Raw genomic sequence first — 17,380 nt, forward strand, 5'->3', positions numbered from 1 at the left:
TGTAAATTAGCTATGCTATAATCTGGCTCATTTACCGTCTATACAGAAGTATAAGATAGTTCATTAATGTGCACCATATAAATAAATAAATAAATAAATAAATAAATAAATAAAAGCAGCTAAAGCAGAAGGATGGATGTACAGTCAGTAGTTTCAGTTGGTGCTATTTGCAGTCTATGACACTAGATGTCACTGTGTCCCATTCAACTTGACCTTAAAGTAATAATAATAATAATAATAATAATAATAATAATAATATTCCAGAAACACTGATAAAACATTGAGAAAAAATGCATTTAACTCACTGAGGAGGCCCAGAGGAAGACCCACATGGTAAGAGTGTAACAATTTTTAAATACGTAAAATACTATGTTTTTTAGGTTTTAATTTGTATTTTTACTCTATTGAATTTGCCTTAAAGAAGTGTACTACATGACAATACAGTGGAACACTAATTACTTTATCAAGCAATTCGTTTATTTCTGTATTTATTTCCAATTTRGGCAGGAAACGTCCTCCATACCATATTGCCACCTAGTGGACAAGAGCTGCAAGCGTTAGTATTTCATTTTGAAGCGAGTTTTTTTTATACTGAATGAACGAAATGTTTCCTTTTAATGTATTTTTTWAAAAATATCAAGCCAAGTGAACACACAGGAAGAGATTAGGCGTGTTTGCACGCGCGCGCGCACACTCGCGCGCAAACAGGCAGGTCCGCACCTTGTTCATCCTCCCCGCTGACAGGAAGCGCTCAGTCTTTCTCTTCTGATGCTCGATTTAAGCAGCTGCTCGTGTTTTTCCGCAGCTTTAACTCGGTTCTTTGTTTTGTTTTGTTTTGTTTTGTTTTGTTTTGTTTTGTTTTGTTTTCTTCCCCTCTTTGTGAGCAACTTTCACAAAGTGCGCGAGTTTGGAAGATTTAGGGAGATTTTCTCGTCGGGAGGTAATCGGTAGAGAAAAACGGAGAGATGAGTTCTGGAGGTTTGGGGCTCAGCGATGGGCTGGGGCAGGACATAAGCCAGCAGGAGTTGGACTTCACCGACCTGTTCTTGGACCCAGGTGTGTACCTACTTCATGTTGGAYTGAGATTTCTTCTGGACTTACTTAAAATGAAGATTTAATGACTTTTGATGCAACAGATAAGTTTTTATGATTGCAACCAGACATTAAATGTTGGTTTAATAAGTCAGTGTGTTATTATAAATCATTTATTCTCTTGTCTCAGACAAAATAGATCTTATTGATTTTTTGGTGTGATGCAGAAACATGAAAGAAACACGTATTTTCAGAKATTTTTGATATTTCTGAGAAAAAAWMMTTWAAKKAAAATAACAAAAGCTGTAACTTACTCAGATCTGTCATTTACTCTGGATGTCTTGTCTTACATAATTTCTTTCTTTGCTGTTAGATGATCCGGGTTCTCTTCTTCCCAACGACAGTCAGCCTCCTCTGCTGGTGGTCAATCATCACTCCGCTTACATCTCCACCTCAGGCCAGCCAGCGTCTGGGCGAGATGCCTTGGCTCCAAATCTCACCACAGACGCGACAGATGCTGTGTTTGACTGCCAGGTGCTGGCGTTAGGAGCAAGCAATATAGCTGCGTCCAGCCCCAGGATTGAGATCACTCCGTCGGGGGATTCTTTTAACTCTCGGAATCTGGAGCCGAGCCCCGGCTCCAAAGCTCTAGCCTACAGGGACTGCGTCAGCCCGGCCAGCAGTAACTCGTCCACAGGCTGGCCGGCCGAGGCCTGCTCTCCCCTGACCTCGCCGTGTGTCTCGCCGCCAAACGGAAGCACCTATGGCATCTCCCTGCCGGCGCTGGACCTGTGCCCGGGCCTGCAGGGCATCCACACCTCCTCCGCCCACTCCTCTCCGGGACCCTCGCCTCGCAACAGCGTCACCGACGAGACCTTCCTCCAGCCCCATCACCAGCGCTCCGCCTCGCCGCTTCCCCACCAGCGGTCCCGCTCCGCCTCGCCGCAAGGGAAGCGCTCCTTCGACCCGGGCCACGCCTCTCAGGGGGGCACTCCTGTCAAGCAGCGCTCCCGGAGCCCCAGCCCCATCCCGTCGCCCCACGAGCAGCAGAGGGCCTACTGCCTTAACCAGTACCAGGCTCAGGCTGAGCTTCAGCCCCAAACTCAGGGTCTGGCGGAGATACTGAGCGGCCTCAGCGCCAACCTTTCCAACACGGTCCATCCAGCAGTGATGAGAGGCACGCTGGCTCAGGCTCCGAGGCCCGAGTGTGCATATGGAGATGGGTACGACTGGGCTGTTGGGCACGAYAAGTTGAACAGGTCTGTTCCTGAGCTCAAGTCTGAGACCTTTTACATGGTCCCGTCCGTGTGGCCTGCCGCTCAACCAGTTCATAACATTGAAAGGCCAACATTCAGGTGCTTCGTTTGTCTTACGTCCTCACAACAAGCCGAACTACACAGAAATGACCTGTGTTGCAAGTTGTGCGAAACAGTATTTCACTTCCTTTCTGTCCACCTCTCTCCCTCAGTGGTCTCTCTGTGGCCTCACTTCCCTCCTTGGAGTGGACGTTGCCCAGTCAGTGCGGTCAGTATGAGCTACTGATCCAGCAGCAGCCCAGGTCTCATCACAGAGCCCACTATGAGACCGAAGGCAGCCGAGGAGCTGTCAAGAAACCTAATGGAGGATATCCAGAGGTCCAGGTGTGTCAAATGATATGTAAATATAAAACATGATTCACATAAAAAAGGCAAATGGAGAGCATGAGATTGATGCTGTGGCGATGTAACAACCATGCAAATGAAGCAAGAATGAAAAACCTGGACACTTTCATGTCACAACTCTCTCATTTATAACCCTTAGGTCATCTGTTGTTGTTGTTGTACAAATGAACACCTTAATGTTGGTTTTTATTACAACGCTAAACAAATGCAATATGCAAAACGGGGTTCTTGCTCTGCCGGTTTGACGAGCTGTGAAATCATTACCACAGAGATTTAACATGCCTCCAACATTAGCCTCGCAGAGTAAAAACGTGTGTAAAGAGATGTGTTGCTTTCCATAGCTTCTCGGGTACCAGGGCACGGCTCCGCTGGGGCTGCAGGTCTTCATCGGGACCGCAGACGAGAGGCTCCTGAAACCCCACGCCTTCTACCAGGTCCATCGCATCACCGGCAAGACTGTCACCACACCCAGCTTGGAGAGGGTGATAAATGGGACTAAAGTGTTGGAGATCCCCTTGGAGCCTAAGAACCACATGAGGGTGGTGTGAGTAAAAAAAAAAAAAAAAKCYKAAAKRTTTTTRRWYAAAAAAAAAAAAAAAATCAGCAATGCACAAAAAATGTGCCCACACATTACTGCAGGTTGGTCACCTGTGACCTCATTCTTATTAGGCAAATCTTCAAACACACAACTGCGCTGTTTCTGCATTTCTGCGATGAACAGACATATTAGACTGTCTGGTCCATTCTGCTTTATTTTGATCTATTTAATTGATTTAAAATGCGGTATTTTTAAAAAATTCAACTAGGGCGCCACAGCTGAGAGCTCCCCCAAAGTTTGCAACTTTCTTCGCTCCCAGAAGGCCGCAGTCACTGTTAATGGAAACATAAAGCGCGTCATTTCCTGTGTTTTGGAGAGTTTTTTTTTTTTCCAAGAAATGCCTATCAGACTCTGTGTGTTTACAGCAACAAAGATGTTTGATGAGTCACTTTCAGATGGTAGCAAAGAAGTTCTTTTTTGAGGAGGCAAAACCTTTGATTAAACCAAACTAGGTCAAAAACATCTTTAATATCCCCCAAGAGGTAACTTGTGGTAGCAGAGCAAACTTAACAGAAGGCGCTAAAGTAAAATGAAACCATTAAAAGAGATTATGGGTGATCAGAAATTGTTTTAAAGCAAAATTTGAATTTAAAAAAGGAATCGTTTGGGGCTACTCTTTTCTAATGGATGTCTGCTTTTTCATCGTTGCACAGGATCGACTCCGTTGGAATCTTGAAGCTGAGAAATGCGGACATTGAACTACGGAATGGCGAGACGGACATTGGACGAAAAAACACACGTGTTCGTTTGGTGTTTCGTGTCCACATTCCTGAGCCTGGAGGTCGTCTGGTGTCACTRCAAGTGGCCTCTCATCCAATTGAATGCTGTAAGATATACTCCAATCATAAAAAAAAGTTCACAACTATTTAAACAGAGCCAGTGTCCCTTAATTGGTGCAAAATCTTGTTGAGGCCTACTGCTCCACTGAACAAGCTTTGGTTACTGTAAAGCTACAGTTTAATGAGTCTGCTTTCAAATACTTAAAGGTGCTTTTTATTTGGCTTTACACCACCTCTCAATTAAAGGGATCCATGATTAGTTGTAACATTAGACTTAATTTGATAAACATTTATTTTAACTATAAAATAAAGACTGGAAAAATACTGTAGGCTGTTTAGTTTTTTTTTTTTTAATTTTTAAACTAAAAGTTTAAAATTATATTACATGGACGGGGCCATTTTATTTACATGAAAAGCATTCTGGGTAAATGATGACTTGGATAGGTCATAGGTGCAAGGCTGCTAGCGAGCTATATCCACCCTGAAGGTTAATCTTGGACAATATTGACAATTGGCTTTTTTAAATGAAACCTGAGAGTGTTGACAGAGAAGAAAAGGTAAAAATGACTCAGCCTTCAACTGAAAATATGGATGGAGGACCTCAGATTAGCTTGTTTGTCGCACTAGCGCCGAGCTAATACATATAAGGCAATATGGTGTTGTCGCTAGCGTGAAGGCTAACAGGCTCCAGGCTCCATCCATATTTTCAGTTACAGGCTGAGTCATTTCTACCTTCTCCTCTCTGTCAACGCTCTCTGGTTTCATTTAAAAGAGTCGATCATCAGATATTGTCAAAAATTAACCTTCAGGGTGGATATAGCTCGCTAGCAGCCTTGCACCGAGGACCTATCCACGTCATCATTTACCCAGAATGCTTTGCATATAAATAAAATGGCTTCATCCATGTTAAAATTTATTTTTTTAATTTACAAAACTAAACAGCCTACAGTACTTTTACAGTCTTTATTTTACAGTTAAAATAAATGTTTACCAAATAAAGTCTAATGTTACAACTAATCAGGGATCCCTTTAAGCCTCATATAATCCGAATGAGCAAATTAGCATAATTTTGCAGAAAAGGCACAAACACGTTCCTGTAATTTACCTGCACAAAGGCTTCTTCAGTAGGGACACGAATGCAACAATCCAGCTTCTCTAAAAAAAAAATGTTGCCAGCAGATATTTAGCTTCTCCTTCGTGGTTGCTTGTACAGCTGTGTTTTCATATTTCCACAGCTCAGCGCTCGGCTCAGGAGCTGCCCGCCGTCGAGAGGCAGGACCTGGACCGATGCTCAGTGCTCGGCGGTCAGCAGATGGTCCTCACCGGACAGAATTTCACCTCTAACTCCAAGGTGATATTCTCAGAGAAGACACAAGGTGAGAACTGCTTAAACTTGGGAAGAGTTTCCACTCGGTCAAATCTGTTTAACTCATTAGATCCTAAAGTTGAGCAACATTTGCATTAACTGGTCTAACTTGATATCAAACAACTATCTACACGAATGAAAAGTCCTGCCAATGGAAGATTGCATTTTAAAAAATGTCAGATGGATGTTAAACATAGTTTTGAAAGTCTGTTTTATTCATCAGTTCCCAACATTATAGTCAAATTTATCATGCTTACACTTTTTGTCCACACTGATGTCATGATTAGATGTGAGTGGATTTCATAGATTAACTGGGTTTAAATTCAAAATGACTGTTTGATCAACTATTTAAGTATTTTAAATGTAAATGCTTTAAAGACTATAACGTCTTTTTTGTTTCTGTTTTCTGCTAAGCTGTGATTTTTGTGAAACTAAATTTAGATTTCAAGCTGTTGCTGTGGTTTAAACAGGCTAATAATAATTTGCGGCCTTCCAGTTTCTTGCTGGAAGTTGCCCACCAAACACCTTTTGTAGTTTTTATTTTTAGATTATTTGCATATCACCTGGGGAACATCAACTAGGTGACGCACATCTTCCTGCTGCCCACACTTTCAGCTTCAGCAAAACAAACCACATTTGAACTAATACAATTCTTTTTTTTTTTTTTTTTTTTTGCTGGAAGTGACAACTTTTATTTATTTCTAAATGGAAATTTCTCACCTCGTTGGGGTTCTTTCAGCCCACACAAAACTGTTGGGTTAGTTAGCTTGAGAACTGGATGGGTAGCTTTAGCTAGTATAGCTTGTTGAGCCTCTCTTGTTGCTCGGCGTGGGGTTATGTGCAGCAGGATGTGGTTAGACAGACTGATAAAGATTCAAACCTAAAGCAGCAACTTTTTTTTATTCATTGCGTGGGCTGAACAGAGCAGCGGCAGGTGAAAACTGAGACGGGCGTGTAAAACTAAAACAGACATAAAAGACAACTGTTTTCCACTGTCTGTGAACAACAATTCACATAATGTAGAACGTAACTGATTGCTTAGAAAGKCACATTTTCTTACTCAAAAGACGCTCTTAAGATATTTTTTGAAGGAATGTAACATACAGTTATCTGTTTGCCTAATTTGACTTAAAGACAGTAAAAAGGTAAAGAAAAAAAAGGCGGGAAGAAATTAAATGGTTTGCCGCATGATGACCACATTATGTTTCTAAGTAAGAAGATTGGCATTAACACGTTGTTGACATTTTTGATTTTTCTTTTATTTTTGTAAGCTTTTATTCATTCTAGATACTAAATGCTCTCCATAACAGCATCTTTTTTTGTATATCTTTGGGAATGTAATTGTTATGTACAGAATTAAAAAAAGCAAATGAAATAGTTTTGCTTTTTAAAGAGCTTTTATAATTATTGTCCTGATGCATCTCAGTAATCCAGGTAAAAAATCAAAAAGAAAAAAAATTGTATAGGTCTTCTGGACGGGTTCTTCTCTAATGAAACGTTTCGTCTCTCCTCCAAGAGACTTCTTCAGTCTGAGAGTTTCAGGCAAAATTCAGGCTTTTGAGTCCTGCCTCCAAGTGACTGATACTCACATCACATGGCTATCGTTYACACCTAATTAACACTTATTGTTATCAGGGGGTGGAGTGATACTGGCAATAGCCGCGCTGTAGGAGGGGGACAACTGAAAACGGAGGGCTCCACCTCTGTTTAATGATGGACGGTCTTTCTTCACAAAAATGGCTTCTTTTACTCCTCTCTCAAACCAACGTTCCTCTATCAAGAATGAGAACATCCTCATCTCTGAAAGAGTGATCACTGGCCTGTAAATGAGTGAAAACTGCAGAGTTCTGGCCATTAGAAGTAGCCCATCTGTGTTGAGACATTCTTTTGAACAGTGGCTGCTTTGTTTCTCCGATGTATAACTGGTCGCAGTCCTCCTGGCACTTAACAGCATATACAATATTGTTCTGTTTGTGCTGGGGCACCAGATCTTTGGGGTGAACCAGCCTTTGTCATAATGTGTTTTGGGGTTTGAAAGCTACTGGGACATCATGTTTAGAAAATAAACATCTCAGTTTCTCCGAAACACCCGCAACATACGGAATAACCACTGGTTTGGGTCTGGGTTTGGGGTCTTCATTTTCACCTGAAGGCTGCATGGAATCCTGTCTGTGTTTCCTGTCTGCTTTCAGGAAGAAAGACCGTCCATCATTAAACAGAGGTGGAGGCCTCCGTTTTCAGTTGTCCCCCTCCTACAGTGCTGCTATTGCCAGTATCACTCCACCCCCTGTTAACAATAGGTGTTAATTAGGTGTCAACGATAGCCATGTGATGTGAGTATCAGTCACATGGAGGCAGGGCTTAAAAGCCTGAATTTTGCCTGAAACTCTCAGACTGAAGAAGTCTCTTGGAGGAGAGACGAAACGTTTCATTAGAGAAGAACCCGTCCAGAAAATACATTTTTTTTCTTTTTGTTTTTTTTTTCATTATTTTTTTATGTATTTTTTTTACTTCCACCAATAATGTTTCACTCTGCTTTTAGATGGTCAGCAAATCTGGGAGGTTGAGGCCACTGTGGACAGAGACAAAACCCAAGCTGTAAGTCATAATGACTTGTGTAAACAGTTTAAACTCCAACCACCATTCTCTTTTTTTATTTGCTGGCAAGTCATTTAAATGTAATCCGATTTTTATTATGAAATGAACAAATAGTCTATTTTTTTAAATTATGTGCTTCTAGAACATGCTGTTTGTTGAAGTCCCTCCTTATCGAGACCGAACTATTTGCCAACCAGCTAAAGTCAACTTCTACGTCATCAATGGGAAGAAGAAACGCAGCCAGCCTCAGCATTTTATCTACACTCCTGTGATAGGTGTGTATCTGTTAGCATTACTGTGAAAACAACTGTACGTGAAAGACTTGGTCAACCTTAGCTAATCTAAGGTCACACAGAGGCTCGTTGAAGTTGTCACAGCTTTGCACGCAGGAGTTTATATCACATTTCCAACATTAAATAAAAGAAAACGTGCAAAGCTAAAAACGTTGCAACAGTTCAGAGCAATTATATCCGCTTGCACGTTTCAACCCCAAATTAGATTAATGCATCTTACATCTACAAGCTTCCTGCATTTTGCTGCTGTGATAAACTTGTCCACATTCTAATCAGTGTGCTGTTGTTAGCAGCAAACAGCAGCCATAGCACAAGTTTCGTTTTGAGAGCAAGTATCCTGTGACTTTTCTCTCTTTATGGGTGAAAAAGCAAGTATTGGTTTTACTAATGTTCTCAACATCCACGTGTAGTAGTCACATCCAAAATACCTTCACATGGAGGCACATTCTTTAAAGTGCCTGTGACATCAATTTTTTGAAATAAATAAGAACGTATTTTTGGAAAGATGACATTGATAACATGTTGTAAAAAAAGATTTCACGCCGCTGAGATGAACAGTTGTAGAGATATTTGTATGTGAAGTAACAGGAAGTGATGTCAAAGGGGATTGTCTGCATGTGAACAGAGCATTGCTAAAATGGATAACAGCACACATTGTAGAGAAGAATCTGATGTTTCTTTAGATTATTTTAATCACTATCACAGAGAGATGAGAGAGTCGTAGTTCAAATAATATTGTTTTAATAAACAAAAAACCAGGAAGTTTTCTTTCTCAAAGATGTTCCCCTTTGATGTCACTTCCTGTTTAATTTTAGCTGATTCAAAAGAAAATATGCCAATTATGTGACATAAAGGGTAAAATCATGTGGACAACGCCAAGTTTCTTCAATATAAATATATTTACTTTGACTTTTTGTATTTCATGGATATGCGTGTCACAGGCACTTTAAGGATCACACTAAACAAGACATGTTAAGGCAGCGCTATTCAACGAAATCGCTCTGGTAGCTGGGGTTATTTTGTTGTATTGAAACATAAATTTTAAATTTAAAACTTTTTTGAAATCTGTTTTTATACTAAACAAAAAAAATGTTAAGAGAAAAAACAATTTAAAAAAATTCATTGGCTGGCCGGATGGAAGTGACCCACAGGCCGGATGTGACCCACGGGCCGCCAGTTGAATACCCTTTGTCAAGAGTTTGTATCTGTCAGACAGCCAGATTAAAGAAAACTGGGTTATTTCACATGCTGTACACATTTTTTCCAATGACAAAAAGCCAACATGGGTATTTTACGTTAACCACTTGTTAAATTGTCATTTTCAGACAAGCAAATTAGGATAAAAAATTTTTTGCAAGTCATGCTAGTGTTTGAAGGCATATTGCCGGTATAAACAAGATATAAGGACATGTTTTTCATTTGCTGTTAGTAAATAATGAGTAAAGTTACTATGAAACGTATTTAGATGTAGTGACTAAAACCATTGTGAGATAACCWTCTATGTTTGCAGAATACTTGGTCATCAGGTGGCCGTTCAAGCAACCACGACTTTTACATTTTACTACAGCTTTTGTCAACACTGACTTTAGTTTTCCCTTGGATGGTGCATTATGCAAACATGTGCAAAGCCCAGTGTGGTTAATGTGTTATATAATCTCTTAGTCATGTCAGCACTTTGATTATAGCAATATGTTGTTTTCACTGTTTCTGGAGTGCTCAAAAATGATTTTTCTTTTCCTTCAGCCATTAAAGCGGAGCCCGTGGATGTCTATCAGCTGAATCCGTATGCCTGCTCAGATAATCAGTACCTGTCTGGCATGTCCATGAAGTCCCTCTGCCATCAGCTCGAGCAGGAGATCAACCCTCAAGCACTGAATGRTTCACCAACAATGTACCATCTAACTGCCGCAGACCCCCGAGGCCACATGTTCACCCCCGAATCTTTCGACGAGCCGGCCTATTACCAGTCCAGACCCGGAGCTCTGATCAACAGCTCGATGATGTACCACACGGCGAACCATATTTACAGCAACTCCAGCGCCGCCCTGCTGTCCCATTCTGCCCCCACTCCCTGCCAGTGTGTCAGCGCCAAGACCCTCGTAGCCAAACTGGGTGACGGCCCGCAGGCCGACGATTCTTTTGAGGCATGTTTGATGTCGAGGCATCAGGCGTTTGTGCAGAAGTCACTGCCTCTGGGAAGGTCGCCGCCTTCGAGATACATCCAGGTGAAGACAGGAAGTCAGATGGAGCCAAGTGGGCAGCCTCTTCCTCAGATGGGATCTGTTAAAGGAAACCACGAGGATAAAGCTCCAGAGGGGATAACAGTCAAGCAAGAGAACCTCAGCTACACCTACCTGGAGGATGGTGAGTTTTAAGCAGTTCTTTCAGTTGCTGTATATCACATCTCCCTTCCTCACTCTCTGTTTAATGCCTGCTGAACTCATTTAAATAAGCCCCAGTTTTTTTTTTCTTTTATTTGTTTTATAAACAAATGCCTGTCAAAGCGTGGCAGTTAGAGCTGTAGCCTCACAGCAAATGGGCATATCATGTCACCAATCTGACAATAAGTTTAGAGCTTTCATTCTCATGCCAATGCTGCCTTTAAAACATTTTTTAGTTCATCTATTTTTTTGTTTCAATCACTCCAAATAAATATATATAAGACAGACAAAGATGTCATTATTGCTAAAGAGTCGATACACTTGGGGAGTCTTATTATGCATGCTAACAGTGGTTCTATCAGCAGAAACTTGTTCAGTGGATTTGTAACTTAGTCATAGAGGTTACTGTTAAAGAAAAAAGGGAGAAAGCACATTATTAAAAAAAAAGACAATAAAAAAATGCATCTCTAAAAAGATTMAAATGTTTGGGGGATGGGTGTTTGTGGTCCAGTCTGCAGTGCAGGTTGCAACTGTATGCTTGCAAATCCTGCCTTGTGGTTTTCTGGCGGGCCTTTCTATCCACTTCCCTATCTGTTTCGGTCTCACTCTCACTCTTTCACACACACACACACACACTTTCTGAAGCGTCATGAGTACAACCAGTGCTCTCAAAAGTAAATTTAATACAATTTGCCTGAAAAAAATTTTTGACAAGAAATCTGCAACACTACCATGAAGTGAGAAAAGAAATGGTTCTCTCTTTTCGCTGCGAGAGAAAGTTTCTGTTTACGACTCTGTGATGGGGGAAAGAAACAGGAAYTAAACTTGATAAGCAAATATATGCAGATACACATGTAGTTTAAAACAATTCTTTGTTCTGGTCTTGTAAAAAGCATAGTAAAGGTATAAAAAATACTGATGAGTATTAGAAACAAGCAAAGGTAACTACAGTGTAGTACTGTACCTGACTGTGAAATGTATTGGTTGAAATTCTTTGACAGTGTTTCAAACGATGACAAATTTATTTTACTTTGAAAAAACTTCATAGAAAAACTTTATAATTGGTCATCTTGAAACAATGTGAATGTTTTTGAGTACCCATTTTTTATTTTTATTTTTTAAATTTTTTGGTGGGATTTCTGCTTAAACTGGATCATTTTGATGGATTGAAGGGCAGGTTCTGGTCACAGAGGTCATAAAGACAAAACCACAAACCTCAACATATCGTGTGCAGATCTAATGTTGGACCTTTGTTACATTTCCCTCCTTTCTCCTGTCATTTCCTGTCATGTCTGTAACTTTCAACCTTCAAATAGAATCATGCCTTGACTTTGGCGAGCCCTGCTGGTTATATCAAGTAAATAGTTTAAGGATAAAAACAATATCATGCCAGATTTCCCTTTATTTCATAGTTTGATCTAATTATATTTGTATGTAAAATGTTACACAAGGAAACTGTGAAATAATTGATACAAGAAAATTAAATATATAAACATTTATTTATTTAGTTTGTGAAATTTTTTTCTTTTTTTTTTTTGCTTAATTAAGAGTTTTGAACAGATAATTTTTTTCCCCAATGTCTTTCAGTGAATGACATCATAAGAAGGGACATGAAAGGCCACAGCGGAAACTGATTCTGCAGCAGTGCTGAAGACCAACACTTTCAGATTTTAAGCAGAGTTTAATCTGAAAACAGGAATAATAATGGCTGACATTAAAGGCAAACATTTAGTCGTTGCTTTATTATGGACTTATATTCACTTTATTTCAAGCAATCGTGTTTCTGTTGAACAGTAGGATGGTCAACTAAAACTGACTTAATGTGTCATTTTAAATAATAATTCAAAAATGTGTCAGCTTTTCAAATGGCTTTAAATAAAGTCAAGCTTTATATGCAAAGATACTGTAATTTGTTTTATCCTATTTTCTATATTTTATGTTTTTATATTTTGGGTTTTTTGTTTATATATAATTGTACAATGGCTAKTATAAACATGTAGAAAATATTTTTTATCAAAGAAATTCTGTTTATATTATTCTGAGTGTGAGCTGTGAGTATGTAAAGTTGGACTGAAGAGGAAATCATTTATTTAACACAGTTTTGCAGATAATCTGCACTGGCTTTAAACTCAGTACACACCAGCSTCACACCAACACATCATCAGTTACTGTGGAGCAACACCCAGAGCTCAGCACTAAGCTCGGTCCTAACGTTGGACTCTACAGAATCTGCACTTACGATGGAGCTCACTTTCCCTGGGATTAATTATCAGATGAACCGTGATCTGATGACCAAGTTCAGTTTAACATTTGGTCCACAACATTTTTATTATTATTGAAAACTGTGTTTCAATATACTTTTCTTTATTAAGGTATTTTTTAAATAAATTTAATTTTTACAACAATTGTCTGTAATAAAAATTTTTGAAGTACACAATGGTATTCTTTCTCTGTTGGTCCTTATTATAATTTTAAATAACATTACATTTGGTAGTTAGGCTTTGCAATTTGTTGCATTCGTTCTATTAGAGCAGAGGTGGCCAAAGTGGGGCTTGTGGGCCAAAATTGGCCCGCCAAGACATTTGATTTGGCCCGCCAGCAGTTGTCCTGGCTACTAGGTTGTATTCTCCTGTTTTATGTCGAAACACTATATTTCCACTTAATCCTTCAAACCACTGGTCCCAATTAAGGGCTGTAGTGCAGAAAGTCTTAACTCATGGCACTTACTTTATCTTTATATTAAAATTAAACATAAAATACAAGTAACTAGACATTTAGATTCAATTTAAGCATACACCTAGATTTGCACATTTAATAAGATCACAAATAGGCTTACTCAAATTTTACTTTATGAAAAGTCCCATGAGCTTTTGCTGCTCAACTGTACGTCAGATTTTCTGCACATCCAATGATTAGCAAAAATAAATAAATACAAATAAAAAATGTGGGCCACCACACTGGCTGCGAGCTTAATCATAAACAAAACAAATTTGCTAAAAAAAATTGCTTTTCATGTATTATATTATTGCATTTGGCCTGCAGCCCTCAGATTTATTTTCATGTTGGCCCCCTCAGGGAAAATATTTGAGCACCCCTGTATAAGAGAGATATAAGAAGAAAAACACGATTTCATTACAAAAATGGTTACATTTAAAATGACCACTAGGGGGCGGCATTTTTAAACTATCTTCTACTGGAGCGGAAGTAGGTGAGACGTCTATGGCGTTACTTCCGGTATTTTTTTTTTCGTTCCCCGTTTGTAAACTAGCTACACAAGTTTACACCCTTTGTTTGTGTTTTGCTATCACTCCTGTTGTTTTGTTTGAATTTGGTTTTAACTTTCGAGTGAAGACGACGGAAGTTCCTCCTCCTCAGCTGGTGAGCTTTTTAATGAATGGATTTAGAGCTGAAACGTTCAGTTCATTAGATCTGCCCTGTGGCTACAAATGACGAACCCCATAAAAGTCGCTTTTTGTGTACGTAGCATGCGTAGTTATAAATATGKGCTGTTTTGTGCATCAGGATAATCAAAAATAAGAATGGGTCCTTCGTTTCTTTAGATATGTTGTGTTAATTGTAATGGTGCTTTTGCACAGAAATAAATCCAAAGCGGCAGCATCATGTCTGCAGAGCTGGATCTGTCCCCCCCTGAAGTCCCCGAGCCGACCCTCCTGGAAAGCATACTGAAATACGGCTTGTTTCTTGGGGCCATTTTCCAGCTTATCTGCATCCTGGCTATCATCTTCCCCACATCTAAGAACCACGATCAGGTAGGTCAAAAACAGTACAAAACTAGACATGGGTTTTTACGATGTAAAAACAAGTGTGCATTGCCATGTAGCACATTGCAGCATGCCTTTGCCTGCAGCAGTGGACTTGCAGAATAAACTTTGACCAAGTGCAAATGTGTTTTCTACACCAGCTTGTGCTTGTCGAGTCAGCAGGTGTTTGTAATAAGGGTAATTGTGTGACAATATAAAGTTTGTAGAGYTTTTCTGTTAAAGTTGCTTTAGCTGGGTTTTGAACCCTGTTCTCCCACATGAAAGTCCATGGCATTGAGGATTAGACCACTGGAGCTGTGGCCAAGGGTGGTGCCAGGGGTTGYTTTGTATGTGTGCAGAAAGAGGCCACATTGCCAATACAATTATTGACACTGAACTGCATAATATTACAGCAATAGAGCAGTATTAAGACAACATTATAGTAAAACATCAAAATACAACCATTAGTATTGTAACCACTGAACTATTGAGATCAAATATTATTAAACTATGGTTCAGTACTGAGTAGATAAAGCAGGGGGCAGCATTGGACCAATACAAGGCTCTATTGACTCCCATTATAAATTATTAAACATTAATATTTCAAAAATTATAAGTTGTACAGGCACCAAAAGGCATAGCCATCATTTGGCACAGGAGCTTTACAGATATAAATTACAATGGCAGCTCTAGGACAAAGTATGCAGGAGGAGAAGCGTGCCAAAGTGGAGATAACTTGGATGGGAAACGAATCACAATAGTGTGCATTGGCAATGCACACTGAATATACACTCCCTGTCGTCACACCTAGCCAAATGTTTGTGGCAAWAAAATCACATATTTAACTATTTTAGTTAACTTATCTCAACCTACCCAAGCAAAATTATCCTGACCACTTGATGGTTTTCCTGTTTACTGAGGAAAAAAGTCAGATAAATCCTCAAAAAAAAAAAAAAACACACCTTTTTCTGTGCTTTTATTAAGCCAAACCATAAAATACAGTGTATAATATATGTAATTAAGTAGATTCATCTAATTTTGAATAATCACGCCTACAGTTTCCTCAGGCTAAGAACACACGTTATCAGTTTAAGCCATCAAAACATCTGACGCATGACTGAAAAAGAATCAAGAAACACGAAGCAGTTTACGTTTCTGTCAGCCGAGTGCTCGTCGATAGCAATTACAAGCTCGAAGAAAATGTCAGGTTGTTTTTAAAATGTCTAAGACGTTTTTATGATGTGGCTTTGATTGATGAACAATTTTTTTTCCTTGCAATATGAGGTTGGGTTGTATGTCATTCAGATATCTTTCTGGAAAACCGCCAGAGGAAAACACCCAGAAGGCAGTCTAATCAGATGCCTTAACTTCTTCYTCTGGTTCTTACAAATCATGAATGAGTAAAAACTTTTCTCCGCACACTCTTTATATTTTTCTGTAAGAGATCAGTCAAATTTGTTGTCAGCATTTTTTGATGAATTGCCTTGAACTACTGGTTAACTTGTTTTCGTTGTGATACTATAGTAATGATGTCTGTTAATTACCACAAATAAGAGTTCATCATTTTTGAGCTTACATTAATATCTATTAGATGAAGTTATGTCAAATAACATGTCGTTCAGCAGACGTGTTCTCGTCAACAGTTCTCATGTGTTTGTAGTTTGCATTGATTTATTTCCACGCTACAGTTCAATAAACTGCATATAAGTGGGAGAACGTTTAATGTTTTTGACGTTTGGTTCACAGGAGGAGAAGGAGACCACCGACAGCAAGACCGCCGAACCGATGAAGAAATCAAAAGCAGCAGCGCCTCAGAATCGTCAGAAACAAAAGAAAGAGAGCAAGAAGAAGCGATAGATGGCTCTTTTTGCATCGTGTTTGCTGCCTTGTTGTGAGAACGAGTGTGTTTCATCATTAAGACGTTTTATTTACAAGTTAAAAAAAAACACTTACAGCACTACATTTGTCAAACATCATTGTGAACCTCAGCTGTGTTCTGCTAACACTCAGCACATTCATACAGACAAGAATGAAGCAACATATTTGACTGACTGGATTTTCGTTGTTAATTCAAATGTTTGTTTTTCAACAGCAAATTAAAATGTCATCTTAGCAGACTATTTATTACAAAAGATGTGCTTGTTCATAGAGTCAGAATTCATTTAGTCTCATTTTCAAAGCCAGTATTCTTGCAGATAATTTTTGTTTGTTTATTTTGCTAAAAACAACATTTCTGATGTAGAATATGAGTTTTACAGTTTCTTGAAGGTGTTGGAAGTGATTTCTTTTTTATTCGAGGAGTAGTTAACTGTTAGCTTTCATTTGCACGTTATTTTAATATTAAATGTACCATACTTTTATACGTAAATTGATTTGATGCTCTTCTGTATTAAAATGTAAGCTGGGACTTTGTGTTGAAAGTTTCTCTTTGTTTGCAGACTGTTTTTGGCAGAGCTCCGTTTTATTTTATGTATGATAAAACAGTTTCCTTATATTCCTTATAAATAAATCTAGACATAAGAAGAAAAAAATCATATAATTTATTGCTATGTTTGTGTACAAATTGGTTCTTTTGGGTTTAGTTTCAATTTTACACAGATTTAATGAACTGAAAACATCCGGGACGTTTTGACGTGAAGCGTAGCTTTTTACGCTAACTCCGTTCTCGGTGAAAGCGAGAATTTCAGCTAAACTTGCGTGTCTTATTGCGTTACGTTTAAATATGTATTTTTAAAGTGTATATTATAGAATCTAAAGGTGTAAAAAGTATTTATAGGTGCCTATAATTAGCTACTCGTTGATGTTATTTACGGAATGGAGTTGCGCAGTTTGTCGTGAATCCTCCTGGCGGTGTTGCGTCGTAAAGACCGTACGTAAATCGTGTCATCCCCCTTTTTTTCCTCTCTTCGTC

The 17,380-nt window shown here is 39.1% G+C and overlaps 2 protein-coding genes across 3 annotated transcripts; both read left to right on the forward strand.

Annotated features, from left to right (window-relative positions):
• Positions 1 to 721: 721 nt before the first annotated feature.
• Positions 722 to 13,112, forward strand: LOC106533682 (nuclear factor of activated T cells 2). The gene is made up of 10 exons (XM_014030106.1): positions 722 to 1,056; positions 1,406 to 2,387; positions 2,501 to 2,672; positions 3,035 to 3,237; positions 3,945 to 4,117; positions 5,306 to 5,446; positions 7,979 to 8,034; positions 8,177 to 8,309; positions 10,071 to 10,691; positions 12,296 to 13,112. The coding sequence occupies exons 1-10, from the start codon at positions 966 to 968 to the stop codon at positions 12,340 to 12,342; spliced, it is 2,619 nt and encodes an 872-aa protein (XP_013885560.1). The 5' UTR covers positions 722 to 965; the 3' UTR covers positions 12,343 to 13,112.
• A 799-nt stretch (positions 13,113 to 13,911) lies between these two features.
• manbal (mannosidase beta like) lies at positions 13,912 to 16,876 on the forward strand. Of its 2 annotated transcripts, none has more exons than XM_014030107.1 (3): positions 13,912 to 14,086; positions 14,305 to 14,478; positions 16,216 to 16,876. In XM_014030107.1, the coding sequence occupies exons 2-3, from the start codon at positions 14,329 to 14,331 to the stop codon at positions 16,324 to 16,326; spliced, it is 261 nt and encodes an 86-aa protein (XP_013885561.1). In that variant the 5' UTR covers positions 13,912 to 14,086; positions 14,305 to 14,328; the 3' UTR covers positions 16,327 to 16,876. The 2 variants fall into 2 exon arrangements, with proteins under 2 accessions (XP_013885561.1, XP_013885562.1); XM_014030108.1 differs by lacking the exon at positions 13,912 to 14,086 and adding an exon at positions 14,105 to 14,184.
• The last annotated feature ends 504 nt before the right edge of the window (positions 16,877 to 17,380 follow it).

Source organism: Austrofundulus limnaeus, unplaced genomic scaffold, assembly GCF_001266775.1.
Source record: "Austrofundulus limnaeus strain Quisiro unplaced genomic scaffold, Austrofundulus_limnaeus-1.0 Scaffold999, whole genome shotgun sequence".
Classification (NCBI taxonomy): Eukaryota; Metazoa; Chordata; class Actinopteri; order Cyprinodontiformes; family Rivulidae; genus Austrofundulus; species Austrofundulus limnaeus.

What these genes read in the sequence shown, in the direction of transcription:
- manbal (XM_014030107.1), top strand. Translation starts at nt 14,329, where the DNA reads ATGTCTGCAGAGCTGGATCTGTCCCCCCCTGAAGTCCCCGAGCCGACC. An exon ending in CATCTAAGAACCACGATCAG is followed by an intron (nt 14,479 to 16,215) that starts GTAGGTCAAAAA and finishes TTTGGTTCACAG; the next exon opens with GAGGAGAAGGAGACCACCGA.